At 45.7% G+C, this 18,174-nt stretch overlaps 1 protein-coding gene across 1 annotated transcript in view; it reads left to right on the top strand.

Annotated features, from left to right (window-relative positions):
- Window positions 1-18,174, top strand: part of ITGAV (integrin subunit alpha V) — a 72,632-nt gene that overhangs the window by 32,730 nt on the left and 21,728 nt on the right. Inside the window, exons 7-19 of the mRNA XM_081865078.1 lie at window positions 715-840; window positions 1,683-1,727; window positions 2,059-2,102; window positions 2,203-2,259; window positions 4,801-4,853; window positions 6,409-6,617; window positions 7,817-8,008; window positions 8,853-8,898; window positions 9,671-9,778; window positions 10,911-10,969; window positions 12,897-13,051; window positions 13,419-13,556; window positions 13,852-13,919. Of these exons, the coding sequence (XP_081721204.1) occupies window positions 715-840; window positions 1,683-1,727; window positions 2,059-2,102; window positions 2,203-2,259; window positions 4,801-4,853; window positions 6,409-6,617; window positions 7,817-8,008; window positions 8,853-8,898; window positions 9,671-9,778; window positions 10,911-10,969; window positions 12,897-13,051; window positions 13,419-13,556; window positions 13,852-13,919 (1,300 nt within the window). The remainder of the gene's footprint in view (window positions 1-714; window positions 841-1,682; window positions 1,728-2,058; window positions 2,103-2,202; window positions 2,260-4,800; window positions 4,854-6,408; window positions 6,618-7,816; window positions 8,009-8,852; window positions 8,899-9,670; window positions 9,779-10,910; window positions 10,970-12,896; window positions 13,052-13,418; window positions 13,557-13,851; window positions 13,920-18,174) is intronic.

The raw sequence follows: 18,174 nt of genomic DNA, 5'->3' as shown, positions 1-18,174 counted from the left end.
ATTCCTGTGAGGATGAAAAGCAGCTGTGGGGCGTTTGGAGTAATAGAAGAGGAAAGGGCCAAGCATCTCCCCTGGCTGTGTTTCTGCTCAAATCCTAAAGCGGCTTTTTCTGGGATGAAGCAGGGTGGATTCCATTGGGGTTTAGTTATACATATTTGCATGTAATGTGTGGTTAGCTCTTGGTTCTTCATGTATTTGATGAATTAAATGCCTGCCTATGAAAGCTTATGCTGCAATAAATAAATTGGGGTTTGATTGGACTAAGTTGTTACTTGTTAGCAATGAGTTCTGCTCACTCAGTGGGTCTCCCCTCCTCCTTACCCCACAACCCTGGAATCTGCTTCAGGGGATTGGGAGGAACCCCCAGAACAGGTTTAGGGGGAGCAGAAGAGGCAAACTCCCATCATGTGAGTGCACCTCATTCCCCGTGTGCATAACCCCCTTTGTGCTATGTTGAATTCCACCCTCCCTCTTCAAAGCTGCACGAGATTCTTTGTAGTTTTTTAACGCAACAGATTAACGTGTCTATCATTATAAAATATTTCTCCACAGTAACTCTCAATTTAATAAAGAAGTTGTTTCAAGTTGCTTTATTTTTACTCCCAGCTCCTTGCTTCCATTTGTCTTTTTCTAATGTGAAGTAGGAGACTGCAAGTAACGTCTAATAACTCCGTCTGTGTTTTTATGTCCCCTCTTCTACTTGGTACCCAACAGGCCAGCTTATTTCTGATAAAGTGGCTGAGATTGTGTCAAAATACAACCCTAAAGTCTACACTACCAAGTATGACAGCCAGTTAGCAACGCGGTCGGCCAATGCTGCTTTCGATGACAGCTACTTGGGTAGGTTACTTGAGAGTAAAACACTAGTAAAAATTGTGTTCCTTGTAAGACTTGAGTCTGAGGTTCTTCATTCCTCCCTCCCCATCCAGTGATATTAGTGAAAGCTAATGCCAAGCAGGTGCCAAAATGACCCATAATGCTAAGCAATTGTTTAAGCCATGGTTTGTAAAGCAAACCACAAGTTAATGATGAACTGTGCCACAGATGATCCGGTAAACCATGGCTTGTTTCTCCAAAGTTTGTTTTGCTTTCTAGCTGCTCTTGCCTCACACGTTGGTGGTTTGGTCAGTTTCTAGGGCAGAGCTTTCCAAACTTTTCATATTGGTGACACATTTTTTTAGACAGGCATCATTTCACAACGCAATTTTACTAGCAAACCAGAAGTTAAACTCACCCCTTTCCAGCCCTGGAAGGAGCGCGGGGAGTGTTCACACAACACACCTACACCCTGCAGCCAACACATTGATGTGTCGCGACACACAGTTTGGAAAGCTTTGTTCTTTGTTTCCAACCTTTTTGAGTCCATGGCTCCCTAGACCAACTACATTCTTTCTGCATCACCCCAAGGGGCTCACCCCTCAGTGATGTCACCCCTTGCCTGCAAAGCTGGCAGCCTCTCTGAGCCTCCCTGTCCCTGGTCTCTGAGCCACCAACCCCTCCTTCCTGCTCCCCTTGAAGCAAAAGTAGGAGGATCGGATTAGCTAATTAGGATGGCTGAAACCTAAGCAGCCAGATTGGCAGACCTGCGTAGATGCAGGGAAAACTTCCTCTTGATATTTATTTAAGGTTGTAATAGGTCATTTGCATTGATAAGTCATGATTACCCCTTTCATGTTTGACAGGTTATTCAGTAGCTGTGGGAGATTTCAGCCATGATGGCATAGAAGGTATGGCTTATTAACTTTTGCTCTTTCTTTGATAAGATTTTGCTTGCCTCGGCTCCATTACTGTTTGCCAATATCTCACCTCTCATCCCTGTTTTGCGAGTCTTTGGTAAATTTTAAGCACTCTTTAGTAGGGACTGTGGGGCTTCTGCATAGCTCCTAGCTTACCACTGGACCAAGTTAAGGCTACAGTCTTGCAGTTCATTGCTAGAGGATAAAGTCAAGAGTCCTTACCTATGTGCAACTATTGGCAGAATGGCGGCTTAAATGGAAAATGTTTCTGAAGGTCATTGTCTACTATCCATATAGGTCATGTCATCTTTCTTATTTTCAGATTTTGTCTCTGGGGTCCCAAGAGCAGCAAGAACTTTGGGCATGGTAAAGAACTTACACAATATACTTTTAACAGCTGGTATTATCCCAGCAACTTCTAAAATATTGTGCAGTGCAGATGTTAAGTTATATCTTTTTCATGCAGGTGTCTATTTATAATGGAGACACCATGGCGTCCATGTATAACTTTACTGGAGAGCAGGTATGGTTTTCTCTGCAATGTTTTGATTTATATTATCTATCATTGGTTAGTGGAATCTAGGTGTTATAAATTCACAAAGTAAAAGGTAAAGGTAAAGGTACCCCTGCCTGTACGGGCCAGTCGTGTCCGACTCTGGAGTTGCGTCCATCTCGCTTAAGAGGCCGGGGGGCAGCGCTGTCCGCAGACACTTCTGGGTCACGTGGCCAGCATGACAAGCTGCATCTGGCAAGCCAGCGCAGCACATGGAAGCGCCGTTTACCTTCCCGCTAGTAAGCGGTCCCTATTTATCTACTTGCACCCGGGGATGCTTTCGAACTGCTAGGTTGGCAGGCGCTGGGACCGAGCAACGGGAGCGCACCCTGCCGCAGGGATTCAAACCGCCGACCTCACGATCGGCAAGTCCTACCCACAGCGCCACCCGCGTCCCTATAATTCACAAAGTAACCTACAGCAAATCAGAGAATGTTGATTTGGGAGTTGTTTTAAGAACAGTGAAACATAACCATAAGCAATCTACCCCTGATCACATCAGTTCAAACTGGCAGCATATATGGTTGTTGACCAAGTGTGCCTGAAATCAACGAGATTATTTTGAAATAAAGAGCTGCTCTTTGGTTAGAGAATAATAATAATAATAATAATTTATTATTTGTACCCCGCCCATCTGGCTGGGTTTCCCCAGCCACTCTGGGCAGCTTCCAACAGAGATGAAAAATACACTAAAATGTCACATATTAAAAACTTCCCTGAACAGGCTGCCTTCAGATGTCTTCTGAATGTCAGGTAGTTGTTTATCGCTTTGACATCTGATGGGAGGGCATTCCACAGGGCGGGCGCCACTACCGAGAAGGCCCTCTGCCTGGTTCCCTGTAACTTGGCCTCTCGCAGTGAGGGAACCGCCAGAAGGCCCTCGGAGCTGGACCTCAGTGTCCGGGCAGAACGATGGGGGAGGAGACGCTCCTTCAGATATACTGGACCGAGGCCATTTAGGGCTTTAAAGGTCAGCACCAACACTTTGAATTGTGCTCGGAAACGTACTGGGAGGCAATGTAGGTCTTTCAAGACCGGTGTTATATGGTCTCGGCGGCCGCTCCCAGTCACCAGTCTAGCTGCCGCATTCTGGATTAGTTGTAGTTTCCGGGTCACCTTCAAAGGTAGCCCCACGTAGAGCGCATTGCAGTAGTCCAAGCGGGAGATAACCAGAGCATGTACCACTCTGGCGAGACAGTCTGCAGGCAGATAGGGTCTCAGCCTACGTACCAGATGGAGCTGGTAAACAGCTGTCCTGGGTACAGATTTGACCTGCGCCTCCATGGACAGCTGTGAGTCCAAAATGACTCCCAGGCTGCGCACCTGGTCCTTCAGGGGCACAGTTACCCCATTCAGGACCAGGGAATCCTCCACACCTGCCCGCCTCCTGTCCCCCAAAAACAGTACTTCTGTCTTGTCAGGATTCAACTTCAATCTGTTAGCCGCCATCCATCCTCCAACCGCTTCCAGACACTCACACAGGACCTTCACCGCCTTCACTGGTTCTGATTTAAAAGAGAGGTAGAGCTGGGTATCATCTGCATACTGATGAACACCCAGCCCAAACCTCCTGATGATCTCTCCCAGTGGCTGCATGTAAATGTTGAAAAGCATGGGGGAGAGGACAGAACCCTGGGGCATCCCACAAGTGAGAGCCCAGGGGTCTGAACACTCATCCCCCACCACCACTTTCTGAACACGGCCCAGGAGGAAGGAGCGGAACCACTGTATGACAGTGCCCCCAGCTCCCAGCCCCTCAAGACGGTCCAGAAGGATGTCATGGTCGGTGGTATCAAACGCCGCTGAGAGATCCAGCAGAACTAGGAAACAGCTCTCACCTTTGTCCCTAGCCCGCCGGAGATCATCAACCAGTGCGACCAAGGCAGTTTCAGTCCCATGATGAGGCCTGAATCCCGACTGGAAGGGATCCAAATGGTCCGCTTCTTCCAGGCGTGCCTGGAGTTGTTCAGCAACCACTCGCTCAATCACCTTGCCCAAGAATGGAAGGTTTGAGACTGGGCGATAATTGGCCATCGTGGCCGCATCTAAAGATGGTTTTTTAAGAAGCGGTTTAATAACCGCCTCTTTCAGCGGGTCTGGGAAGGCTCCCTCACGGAGGGAAGCATTCACCACCCCACGAAGCCCATCGCCCAGTCCTTCCCGGCTAGCTTTTATAAGCCAGGATGGGCAAGGATCCTCTTTCTTGATTAATTATAGGGGGGTGCATCTTTTAGCTTAAAAGAACCACATGACAGTTGTGGCTGGAGCCGGAGGCAAAAGTGGGAGGAGTAATCCAAAACCTTTAAAGAATGCATGGCAAGGGACCTTTTTTAAACAATTTTTAAAAAGCCTTTATTATGAGAAAGAAATAATATTCCAAAATAACATATACAGTACAGCTAAGCACATCCGAGAAACAAGGGAGCTTTTATTGAGTCACTAATTCCGAAATATCTTTACTGAAGTATTTACATAAAATGCAACATTTTTCTATTTAATCTTATCTCCCAGATGGCTGCATATTTTGGATATTCTGTAGCTGCCACAGATATCAATGGGGATGAGTAAGTGATGCTTTTTTCATTCTCCCTGGAAAGAATTGCTTGCCTTAAAAAAAAATCTTGTTTAGGATAAAAATAGAAGATTTGCAAAGAGTAATTGAAAGCCAGTGACGCACACAGAGTTTCTTCTGCTGGCTTGTTCTGCTGGGGTCCCTGCATGCATCTTATCTGGAGTGCTTGGTATATAAATCTCTAAACATTTCATGCATGGCTTAATTGTCCTGTGAAGACATTATACATAGTATAGCTATGAATCCCTCGAGAGTGGCGTGCTTGTAATTCTCGAGGTTCCTAAGCACAGATCTTGTCTCATCATCCCTTTCTCCCATGCAACTCCCTCAATTCTTTATCTCACTTCTTCCTTTATTTTCCCTTTCCTCCCCTCTCATTCCATGCGTTAGGTATATCTGACAGATGCCCTTTTGAGAATGAATGATACAGCTCATTTTGTGGGATAGATTAGCTGATTTTCTTTTAAATCATATTGTGTGATGACGCATTTAAATGTCTTCTGGCATTCTAATTGCTCTCAGTGTCTTTGGGCAGAATTTTTTGGGTTATATCCATGGTTACTCATACTCAGAGCAAATCCCCTACTCTGAGGTGAAATCTACACACATATAAAAAACACTTTGGATTTTTTTTAAAAAAAAAGTTTTGAAAAATATATTGAATTTGACATAGCTCACCATCACCACCTAGTGTCACATTTGTATAATGCACTTTACAACATACTTAGAATGTTTTGTTTGCAGCTGTATAGCTGAGTCCTAAGTAGAATTTAGTTGGCTACAACCCGTTGGCTACACTGCATACATGGTGAAGCTTTTCTGCCTCCCTACCCTACAGAAAAGTGACCCCTCCAGAACGCCATTCCAGAAAAACACTACAGGCTGTCACTGGCAAAGCCCACACACCCCTTAACTGTGTGGGTGAATGGATTCTGTGCATGTACACAGGATTGTTGGAATCTTCACTTTTATAAATTCTTAAGCCAAAGGAACAAAACTAAAAGCATACAGTGGGAATGATCCACTCAGCATTAGGCACCTGCAATTTTCATCATTTTCAAACCACCAAACCTTTGAACCTTAAAAGTACTTCACTTGGCTAGACTGCAGCTGTCGGTGATGTGAACCTATAGTTCTAAGAATGTTTCTAGACAGGTGTTTATTGTAGGACTGGGGTTCCTCATGCAGGCACATATTTTTCAGGATCCACGTTACATTGCTGCTCTCAAAATGCCAGCCCATATTTCTTTCCCTTTTAATCTGGATTTAAGAACATAAAAATAGTCTTTTGGGTCAGGCCAATGGCCCATCTAGTCCAGCATCTGGTTCTCACAGTGGCCAACCAGGTGCTTGAACAGAACATAGGCAGAACATGAGCACAATGGCACTTGTGGGAGAAAATATAATAAGTTGAAGAAACCTTTTTGCCAGTGACCCATTTGTGATATCTCTCTGACGAGGTTGCACTCATATGGAAGCACCTTAAACATAGGGATTTTTGCCGTGACTGAAATACTTGATCTCTTCCCCTCTCTCTTTCTCTTCAGTTACACAGATCTACTCATAGGAGCCCCACTCTTTATGGATCGTGGTTCTGACGGCAAACTTCTTGAAGTGGGACAAGTTTCTGTTTATCTCCAACAAGCCTCTGGAGGCTTTCAGAGTCAGGCCATGAAGCTGAACGGCTTCGAGGTTTTTGCAAGGTTCAGCAGTTCAATTGCACCTTTGGGAGATCTTGATCAGGACGGCTTCAATGGTAAAGCATTGGGTCATTGGGAGGAATTCAATATTACACTGTTTTGATCATTCTGTCAACACAAGCGTATCTACTTGTCAGATGGAACAATTCCCCCTCTCCTCCCCCCTACATATGTTTTCTGGTGCGTTCTCCTGACCCTACAGAGTGGATTTGGGGAAGGAGTGGGAAAGCCTATACAGAAACTTCCTCCCCACCCCAAGCCCTATAACCTTTAATTTTCAGACCTACAGCTGAAAGCCTTTACGCTTCAAATACAATTTATTTTGGAGCATTATTGCGTTTCCGTGGCAGAGATCCCTGCGCAAGCTGAGCCTTTGTGAGGAGGTTCAAACACTCACTGACTCAGAGGTATTTGCCTCATATTGCTGAGTCCGTCCCAGTCAACTGCATGGTGTGAAACAGAATACAAAGCCTCCAACTCAGTGGAGGCTAGTCCATTAGGGACGTGGGTGGCACTGTGGTCTAAACCACTGAACCTCTTGGGCTCGCTGATTGGAAGGTCAGCGATTCGAATCCCCATGATGGAGTGAGCTCCTGTTGCTCTGTCCCAGCTCCTGCCAACCTAGCAGTTCGAAAGCATACCAGTGCAAGTAGATAAATAGGTACCATTGTGGCAGAAAGGTAAACGACATTTCTGTGCACTCTGGTTTCTGTCACGGTGTCCTGTTGCTCCAGAAGCGGTTTAGTCATGCTGGCCACATGACCCAGAAAGCTGTCTGTGGATAAATACCAGCTCCCTCGGCTTGAAAGTGAGATGAGTGCCGCAGCCCCATAGTCGCCTTTGGCTGGACTTAACCTTCCAGGGGTCCTTTACCAAGGGAACCTTTTAGTCCATTAGGACAAGCGGAGCACTGTTGCACCAACCTGAGTCTGACCTCATTCAGCCATTCACCACTTTCCAGCGTTCCTCCTTACAACCAGCTCAGGGATGGAACAGTCACCTTCCTCGTCCTTAGACTCTGTGCTGCTTTTGTAGAACTCAACAGGGAGAGGGATGGGGACGAAACTGGAATTAGTGGACTCTGCATGTTATTGGCTCAGGCTCCGCCTATCATTGGTGGCCCTGCCTTTTGCCAATGGGCATCAGCCAGCAATACTCCCACTGATTCATATGTGTTACTGCAGAATCATCGGGAGTATATATTTTGATTCCTTTCTATTTGGATATGCTAAAGATTCCTTGTTGTGGCTTGTAGACATCGCAGTTGCTGCCCCTTATGGTGGAGAAGACAAAAAAGGGCTGGTTTACATCTACAATGGGAGAGCTACAGGTTTGAATGGGATGCCATCTCAGGTCCTTGAAGGACAATGGGCCTCAGAGACAATGCCACCAAGCTTTGGCTACTCACTGAAAGGAGCTACCGACGTGGACAAAAATGGCTACCCAGGTGATCTTTCATAATAGCAATGCCGGTTCCTGTATCTTGTAAACTAATCCAACATTTATTTCACAGGGAGGAGCGCAATTCAGAACTGTGTAAGAAAAAGAGATTTCATGGGGTTTTGATCTTTACTAGGGATGAATAGATTCTCTCAGTTCTACTCTGTTAGCATCCTGACATTGTGATATCTCTTGGATTCTACACCATTTGTATTCTGGAATGAATTTCAGATTTCAGAATATCTGCTATTTCAGAATATTTGCAAAATCCCCCACCATTTGTTCTCCTGTGGAAATATAGTGGAATAAAAAATAATAATAAAAGAACAACATCACTTTTTTAAAAAGTGTGTGTGTGTGTGTGTGTGTGTGTGTGTGTGTGTGTATAAAAACACCCCACAAACCTTAGCACTTAACAATTGAAGAAAGAGAAATAATAATTTCAGGAATATTTGGCAGAAGGAGGAAGAGTTTCTTTTCATTTTTCTATTTGCTTTTGATATATTTGTGACTGGATATAGGCAGGAAAAAGAGCAAAAATTATCTGTTCAATCAGCTTGCAAAATTCCAAAAACAGAAGAATAATGGATATCAACCTTTTGAGTTTGTTTAAACATGTCTGGCAAAGCAGCTCCTTAAAATCTAAGACAGAATTCAGCAGATTTAGGTTCCACAAGCATCCCCAATCTTTACCCTTTTGCATCCACATTTAAATGTTTACCTACTTGCTCTTTCAGCAAAAGCACTTGCTCCTAATTCATGTACTGGAGACCTGTTGCTAATCAGAGAATTGTGTAACATTCAAAAAAAGTCTCAACTCTAAAAACAATATTATTTTATTCTATTTCCAGACTTGATTGTAGGTGCTTTTGGTGCTGACAAAGTTGCCTTATATAGGTAAGTGCTCAAAATTAAGTCTGAGTGGAAAAACCCAATGATATTTGCATTTTACTGAGGAGCAAAGTTTGCTTCACTGTTAGAGGCGTTGCCTTTTTCTAGCATCATGGTCTCCACAGGAATATCAGAGTGAGGAATGGTTCCCTCCTTGCTCAGTGGCCTGCAAGCAAGGGACACAATGTTCTGTTCTCTGGGTGTTCTGTTATTTCCTCCATGTTGCACACAGCTACCTCCATGTGTGTTAACCTCTGGCCAGCAGCTGAGCTTAGCAGCAGCTACCATCCTGGGGTTTAGTCATAAGAACAAGGCTGCAATCACAAATCTGGGTTTAAGCAGCAGCAGCAGCAGCGTGAATGGTTTGCAATCAGCCGGTTTGCAATCATAATCCCTGATCCATAGGACTAGGTGGACATTCTGCCTGTAGGTCTCCAATGACCTCCACCAGTGGGGGAGCTCTCCCAACATGAAGGCCCCACTGCGGCATTGGAAAGTACAGCAGCAGAGGAAACACCACCGCCAAGGGTGTTCAAACTGGGAGTAGTTACTATAAGGTCACTACTACAGTAGTGGGGCAGTATAGTCTGACCAGTCTGTTCCCTGCAGAAGAGCCCAGTTAGGACCCCAGACTGATGCAAACATAGCAGATAAAATCCACCAGCCCCAGTTAGGACAAGTCTACTCAGAGGTAGGCCCCACTGAGCCTGAAGAAGAAGACAAGGTGGTTCTTTCATGCAGTAACCCTGTTTTGCTTACCATTTGGTTCTTTTCAAAGGGCACGGCCAGTCATTACAGTAAATGCTGGACTAGAAGTCACCCCAACCATTCTAAATCCGGAAGACAAATCCTGTGAACTGAATGAAAATGGCCAGAAAGTTTCTTGGTAAGATGACTCGTTTGTATTTTGAAATGGAATCTCGAAATGGATTGGGAGCCTCTTCAGTCAATCAAAGGAGGCCATGAGAGACAAGGGGCAAAGGGAACGTGTTTCCCCACACTTCCTGGCCTTATGCAAGGGAGCAAAGGACACAATTTCCTCCTTGGCGAGGTCCATAGCCTGTGGATGCTCCAAAGAAGCAAGCATATATACAAATCCTTCCTTGCTATTTAAAAAATGGTCAAAGGCTCTTCCCAGGTGGGAAACCTAAGTGGATTCATTGTGTAATGTTATACAGTCCCATCTGAAGCATGAATAGCTTTGCAAACGTGTCCTATTCTAAGCCCTTTCCAGAAGCAGGAAGAGCCTATCAACAGAGCTAGCTAGATGGAAGGGTGGAAATCTGTTCACCCCATTGGAAGAATGTGCTCTAGTCGTCTCCGTCTCCATGGACAAATCCTTTAAGGATGTGGAAAGGAAGTGAGTCGCTTGTGCTTCGTGTCTTGCCAACTCTTTTGAATGGCCAACATAGTTCTTGCACTCCTCCAAGTGCAATTTTAGGGGAAACTCCATTTTGCCTTTATAAGAGTGAGGACTGACCTTACCATTAGGTGGGGGAGGTATATGAGTAATGGGCAGCAGCAATGAGGTGTTGAGGAACATAGCTGTGTGTGCTACACAGCCTGCCCTGCATACAAACACACATATACACACACACACCCCCCAGGCTAGCCTGCTGCCTTCAGATGTGGTGCTGAAATATTAAACTGGCAATTCAGTTGGCCTAAGTACATGGATTTTGGGGAGTTTCTGCCTCAGGCAGCAAAAAGTCTTAGACCAGCCCTAATAAGAGCTCAGTTATAGCAGTAAAATCTTAACAAAATAGATAAACTAAGCTCTTAAGAAAGTATATTTAATAATTGGGAGCTGAAGGAACCAGTGGAGGGAACTTTTTAAAGTTTCTTTAAACCCAACAACACCGACCAAGGAATCTGCACGTGCAACTAGATCTTATTAACAGTCATGAAAGGGTAGGTCTGGAAGCCACTACTGCACTTTTGCTGATCAATAGATGTAGCTTGACCTTCAAGTACAAAATGTGTTTTGTTTTTAAATATTCTCTAATTTCCCCCAACAGTTTTAAAGTAAAGTTCTGCTTAAAAGCGGATGGCAAAGGAAGTCTTCCCAGGGACCTCAGTAAGTTCCTCAGTAGATTTACTTACCATGCACTTCGGTTCTCCTCATATTGTCAGCAGATGTTCAGTGGCAATAATTTAAATTGTCAAACTTCTTTGGCTGTTCAAAGCCGCACTGGTATCAGACACGTGCAAAACCCGTGCCCCTTTTAAATCTTCTGGCTCAGACTTCACACCATTATTCTTCTCAATGTATGGGAGACAACTTTGTGGTGGTCTGCTAGCTGGAGAAATCTCCTTCTCTGAGGAATCAGTCAGAGAACCCTGGAAAATGGCCCTATCTGGACTCAAATATGGGGTTCCCCGAGTGGTTTAAAGAAGCATGGAAGTATCAGGGAGCACAGTCGTAAGTTACTGGCTGGCAAAATTGTGAACATTGTGTGGCACACAATGAGATGAGAGTTGAAGAAGGCCAAGTGACTGTTGATTGCATCCAGTAGAGCTGTCCTGTTTGCACAGACACTTCCACTTGCTCTGTGGAACTTGCCCTCCTTCTTCTTCCCTTGTGAACCCCCTCTCCCCAATCTCTGCTGGGGTTCCTCCAACTCTCCCTAGCAGATTTGATAGTGGGGCACAGGGAATGGAGAGCAAAGGGAAATTCAGCTGTGCAAGAGAGGTCCTTGTGCAAATAGGATGACACCCTTTATGTGTAATTGCTCTTGGGTCTGGAGTAGAGCACATTTTGCACAGATGCCATATTGCCTAAGAAGACCTAGTTACCACAAACAGCAGCTGCAGTGATAAACCTGTTTCTGAGATGCATCACTCTAAGCTGCAGTCGAGATTTCATATGTTGAATAAAACGTTCCTCTGTCCATAATGAATTGGGAAAAAAAATATTTAAAAGTACTTTCCAAAAAAAACCAAACCAGAGTCCTTTCTGTTGAGGATAATTCAGACTGAAATTCCCAGGTGTCAAAAAATGTTATTTATGTATGCTACTACTGCAGCCCATGTTTTGTTAGCCCCAAAATGGAAAACGAGCGAGGTCCCAACCAAAGAAGAATGGAAACTTAAGTTGACAGAATATGCACAACTTGCAGACCTAACATATGGAATAAGAGAACAAGAAGAACATATGTTTAAAGAGGATTGGAAAATGTTTATTGAATATATGGGAAATAATTGTATACAGCTGAAAATGCTGGCAGCATTAAGATAAATTCAACAGTGTAAGAAAGTTTTGATGGATGCAATAATGGAAAACTGAATAGTATAGTTTTTGTAAAATATGCAGGGATTTATGATATGTAAAATGAACCATAGAAAGAGAAGAAGGGAAGTCATTGATATCTTAAGGATGTAAGATGAGTATTTTAAATTGTAAAACAGAAAATTTAATAATATAGATAGATATAGATAGATAGATAGATATATAGATATAGATATAGATATAGATATAGATATAGATATAGATATAGATATAGATATGAAGTTCCTCTGCAGAGGAAAAACTATTTGCATTTAGAAAAAGCTAGCATGTTGGGATAAGTCTAGGCTAGAATGTACCACCTTGTATCTGGTCTGTGAGAACAAGGCCTAGCAGCAGCCTCTAAGGAATTGTGACACTAATAGGAGACATGCTGGGAAGTTAAGAGACAGGAATGGAACATCCCCACTGAGCAACAGTTAATCTGGGAGACCTGAGGCAGCAATGGAAACAGAGAGCAACGAGAGTCAGTGCCGTACAGGCAAATAGCTGCTGACTAGCTGGCAGAACTGGGTAGAGGTACAGGCGCTGATGTTAGCAGCCTGTGCTGGCAGTCTTAGTCAGCAGCCCCCTTTCTGTATGGTCCTGATTCTCTCAGCCACTGCTCAGCCACAGCATCTCTTCCAGCTCAGCATCCTGCCTTACCAGTGGCTACTGCAGTAAGGCATGGCAAGACGTGAGCATTGCTTGACTAAAATGCCTTTTCCTTTGGCGGCAGCTTTCCATGTGGAGCTGCTGTTGGACAAGCTGAAGCAAAAAGGTGCCATCAGGAGGGCGCTGTTTCTCCACAACAGGCAACCAGTCCACTCAAAGAACATGACTGTCCCCAAAGGGGGTCGAATGAGCTGTGAAGAACTTCAGGCATTTTTAAGGGTAAGCGTCATACAAGACCACAACCCACCCACCTCCTGCCTTCTTGCTATACGTAGAGTTAACGTTATTGATGTCCGGAATCAGGGAGAGCCCTGTCTGGAGTGCCAGGACTCGAACTCGGAACCTTCTGCGTGCAAAGCAGATGCTCTGCCTCATGGCTACAGCCCTTCTCTTTTCTCCAAAAGAATTTACAAATGGCTGCCTCTTATTTGCTTGGTTGTTGTTTTTTTAATTCCATCCGCTATTGTTTCCATTAAAGCGGTAGGTAGCCACAAGCCTTTGTAGTAGATGTTTGATTGAGTTCCATTCCAGTATAATCGTGCAGTTTTCGTTTTCTAAAAGCAACTCCATTTTTGTTCTCCCTTAGGATGATTCCGAATTTAGAGACAAGCTTACTCCAATCACCATTTTCATGGAATATCAGCTAGATTACAAAACAGCTATGGACTCTACTGGCTTGCAGCCTATCCTCAACCAGTTCACTCCTGCAAATGTTAGCAGACAGGTACAGCGCTGAGAGATTTAATGGCAAAACGTACTTTTGAATCGGCAAGTTCTCCTCAAGTTAATTCTCACAAGCACAAGTTACTTTGTTCCTCGGATGTGGCATTGCAGTGAAGTTTGAAATTCAATCTCCACAACACAGAAGAATGTGTTCTGTAACAATTCCCCTCTGTCATTGCCCTTTTCAGTGCCGGATAGCAGGTGTACGCTGTTCAAAAAGCAAAATTTGCCCTTTGCTATTCCCTCTTACTACATATCATATACCTAATTATTACTATTCTTATTTACATATTTAGGCTCATATTCTTCTGGACTGTGGTGAGGACAATATCTGTCGTCCAGACTTGCAAGTGGCCGTGGACAGGTATGAGTCTAACTCTTCTGCAAAATAGACAATTAGTATAGTAAAGACATTTGACCCAGTTCAGACAATCTCACTAAGATATAAGCAAGCCTTTCTCCCACATGTGCAGCCCCATTACCATTACTCCTTCTTTTCTGGTATGAGCATTCAGGAATCTTCTGATTAACCATGGTTTCCTGTTCCACCTGAACCAAGAAACTGTGGCTGCTAGCTTCAGGAAAAAGCTAAGACACTGAACCAACTTCAAACTGTGGTTCAATATCATGGCTTGTTCTAAAGCCGGTAGCCATTGTTTCATGGTTTTGGCAAAATGAGAAACTTTGATTAATTAAAGCTTCCTTGGTTTGATTGCTTGTGCTGTGGAGGGCAGAGCAAAGGGACTGTGCACATGGATGGGCTCTTCCATGTACATAAAGACGGTGTAAAATTTGTTTCCCTTATCATCTTCATTAGTTAATGCTAAATAAAGGGGTGGTTCTGTGTCATTTTATCCAGCAGATGGCAGTGCTGTTTCTATACTGTATGTTTCGTGAGGCCTAGCTCTTTATAATTAGTTTACATCTAGGCAGGCCAGATACAATAGATTTTTGTACCTTTGCCAAGCTGCATGTACCCGCAGTCTGTCTTCTGCGCAGCAAAATGCCCTCTTTATGTCCTGCTTTTGAGTTCTGAGAAGACTAGATGACCCTCAAGAGGCTACAATTCTGTGATTTTCTGACTGCTGTTTAGCTGGAAACAGCACTATACCAAGCCCTCTGCTATAGCTGGCCGTTCAATTGTTTTTGTACAGTTCTGCTAATGTGTTGCATGACCTTGGCAGTTTACAAATGAAGTTGTTCCTGGGAGCACCTAGGAGAAGTGTTGCCACAGGCTCTTTCAAACGTTTATTGTGCTGTAGTGGGTGGGGAGCTACAGCGGTGGGTGGGCGAGTTTCTGTAATACTCTGGTGTTGAAGAAATGTGCTAATTATTATTATTATTATTATTATTATTATTATTATTATTATTATTTATTTATTTATTTATTTATTATTTGTACCCCGCCAATCTGGCTGGGTTTCCCCAGCCACTCTGGGCAGCTTCCAACAAAGATGAAAAATACACTAAAATGTCACATATTAAAAACTTCCCTGAACAGGCTGCCTTCAGATGTCTTCTGAATGTCAGGTAGTTGTTTATCGCTTTGACATCTGATGGGAGGGCGTTCCAGAGGGCGGGTGCCACTACCGAGAAGGCCCTCTGCCTGGTTCCCTGTAACTTGGCCTCTCGCAGTGAGGGAACCGCCAGAAGGCCCTCGGAGCTGGACCTCAGTGTCCGGGCAAAACGATGGGGGAGGAGACGCTCCTTCAGATATACTGGACCGAGGCCGTTTAGGGCTTTAAAGGTCAGCACCAACACTTTGAATTGTGCTCGGAAATGTACTGGGAGGCAATGTAGGTCTTTCAAGACCGGTGTTATATGGTCTCGGCGGCCGCTCCCAGTCACCAGTCTAGCTGCCGCGTTCTGGATTAGTTGTAGTTTCCGGGTCACCTTCAAAGGTAGCCCCACGTAGAGCGCATTGCAGTAGTCCAAGCGGGAGATAACCAGAGCATGCACCACTCTGGCGAGACAGTCTGCAGGCAGATAGGGTCTCAGCCTACGTACCAGATGGAGCTGGTAAACAGCTGCCCTGGATACAGATTTGACCTGTGCCTCCATGGACAGCTGTGAGTCCAAAATGACTCCCAGGCTGCGCACCTGGTCCTTCAGGGGCACAGTTACCCCATTCAGGACCAGGGAATCCTCCACACCTGCCCGCCTCCTGTCCCCCAAAAACAGTACTTCTGTCTTGTCAGGATTCAACCTCAAACTGTTAGCCGCCATCCATCCTCCAACCGCCTCCAGACACTCACACAGGACCTTCACCGCCTTCACTGGTTCTGATTTAAAAGAGAGGTAGAGCTGGGTATCATCCGCATACTGATGAACACCCAGCCCAAACCTCCTGATGATCTCTCCCAGCGGCTGCATGTAAATGTTGAAAAGCATGGGGGAGAGGACAGAACCCTGAGGCACCCCACAAGTGAGAGCCCAGGGGTCTGAACACTCATCCCCCACCACCACTTTCTGAACACGGCCCAGGAGGAAGGAGCGGAACCACTGTATGACAGTGCCCCCAGCTCCCAGCCCCTCAAGACGGTCCAGAAGGATGTTATGGTTGATGGTATCAAACGCCGCTGAGAGATCCAGCAGAACTAGGAAACAGCTCTCACCTTTGCCCCTAGCCCGCCGGAGATCATCAACCAGTGCGACCAAGGCAGTTTCAGTCCCATGATGAGGCCTGAATCCCGACTGGAAGGGATCCAAATGGTCCGCTTCTTCCAGGCGTGCCTGGAGTTGTTCAGCAACCACTCGCTCAATCACCTTGCCCAAGAATGGAAGATTTGAGACTGGGTGATAATTGGCCATTGTGGCCGCATCTAAAGATGGTTTTTTAAGAAGCGGTTTAATAACCGCCTCTTTCAGCGGGTCTGGGAAGGCTCCCTCACGGAGGGAAGCATTCACCACCCCACGAAGCCCATCGCCCAGTCCTTCCCGGCTAGCTTTTATAAGCCAGGATGGGCAAGGATCCAGGAGACAGGTGGTTGGTTTCACTCGTCCAAGCAGCCTGTCCACATCCTCGGAGGTAACAGATTGGAATTGATCCCACACAACTTGACTAGACAGGACTCTAGCACTCTCCCGCCCTGGCCCTGCTCCCACAGTGGAGTCTACTTCTTCCCGAATCTGAGCGATTTTATCTGCAAAAAACTTTGCGAAATCATTGCAGGAGATCATGTGGCCCGTACTGGGCCCCGATGTCGCAGGTGGTTCCGCTAAATTGTGAACCACCTGAAAAAGTCTCCTGCTGCTGTTTTCTGCAGATGCAATAGAGGCGACGAAGAAAGTCTTCTTCGCCGTCGCTATCGCCACTTGGTAGGCTCGGCGTTGAGCGCTAACCTGGGTCCGGTCAAATTCGGAATTAGTTATCCGCCACCGGCGCTCTAGCTGTCTCAACGATTGTTTCATTGCCCTCAGATCCGTGGAAAACCACGGGGCTGCCCGGGCTCCATGCAATCGGAGAGGGTGCTTCGGAGCCAAACAGTCAATAGCCCTGGTTAACTCCACATTCCAACGGGCCACCAGGGAATCTGCTGAAAGGCCATCAACATAGGATAAAGCATCCCCTACCACTCTCTGGAAACCATTTGGATCCATTAAGTGGCGGGGGGCGGACCATCCAAATCGGTCCCACCTCCCTGCAGAGGGGATGGGTCGCAGAGAAGTCCAGTTGCACCAGGAAGTGATCTGACCATGGCACTTCTTTCGTTTCACTTTTACTTAGTGTCAGATCACCAACATCCATAGAGGTAAACACCAGGTCCAAGGCATGTCCGCGGCTATGGGTTGGGCCAGACTTATTCAGGGACAGCCCCATGGAGGCCATGCTTTCCACGAAGTCCCGAGCGGCCCCTTGTAAGGTCGTGTCGGCATGGATGTTAAAATCCCCTAGGACGACCAAGCTAGGTATCTTCAGGAGAACATCCGCCACAACCTGAAGCAGCTCGGGCAGGGAATCCTTGGTGCAGCGGGGAGGTCGGTACACCAAAACGAATCCTGTACTGCCCCTATTGCCCAACTTCCAGAACATGCTTTCGGAAAACTGGGTCTTCCCAATAGGACGCCTGGTGCAAACTAATGACTTCCTAAAAATCACTGCAACCCCCCCTCCCTGCGCACATGACCTGGGTTGCTGTGCGTAAGAGAAACCTGGTGGACAAGCAGCGGCAAGGACAGGCCCACCTGCTTCATCCAACCAAGTCTCTGTTACACATGCCAGGTCAAGTCCTCCATCCATGATCAAGTCATGGATGGCAGTGGTCTTATGAATCATTGACCTGGCATTGCACAGCAGCACCTTCAGGTCATGTGGGTATCCCTTGCTGATTCTAGTATCCATCCGGTCAGGACCAGACCCGGAGGCAGGTATAGTCCTCAGACTATGACTAAACCTGCCTCCTCTGTAATGACATGGTCTGGTCTTAGCGTAACTCCTCCTCCTACCCGTGATCACTGAGATCAGTTGTCCCAGTGCATCCCCCCCTGTGGAATATGCCCCAGCCATTTTGTTGGCTGGGACCTACTCTCCGGCAGCCCTAACCCCTCCCCTTAAGAACAAAATAACACCTTAAAAAAAACCAATAAAACAATACAAACAAAAAACAGTAAAAATTACA

Source organism: Podarcis erhardii (assembly GCF_964252035.2).
Source record: "Podarcis erhardii genome assembly, chromosome: 1".
NCBI classification, from domain to species: Eukaryota; Metazoa; Chordata; class Lepidosauria; order Squamata; family Lacertidae; genus Podarcis; species Podarcis erhardii.
This window is presented reverse-complemented; position numbering and strand designations above follow the sequence as displayed.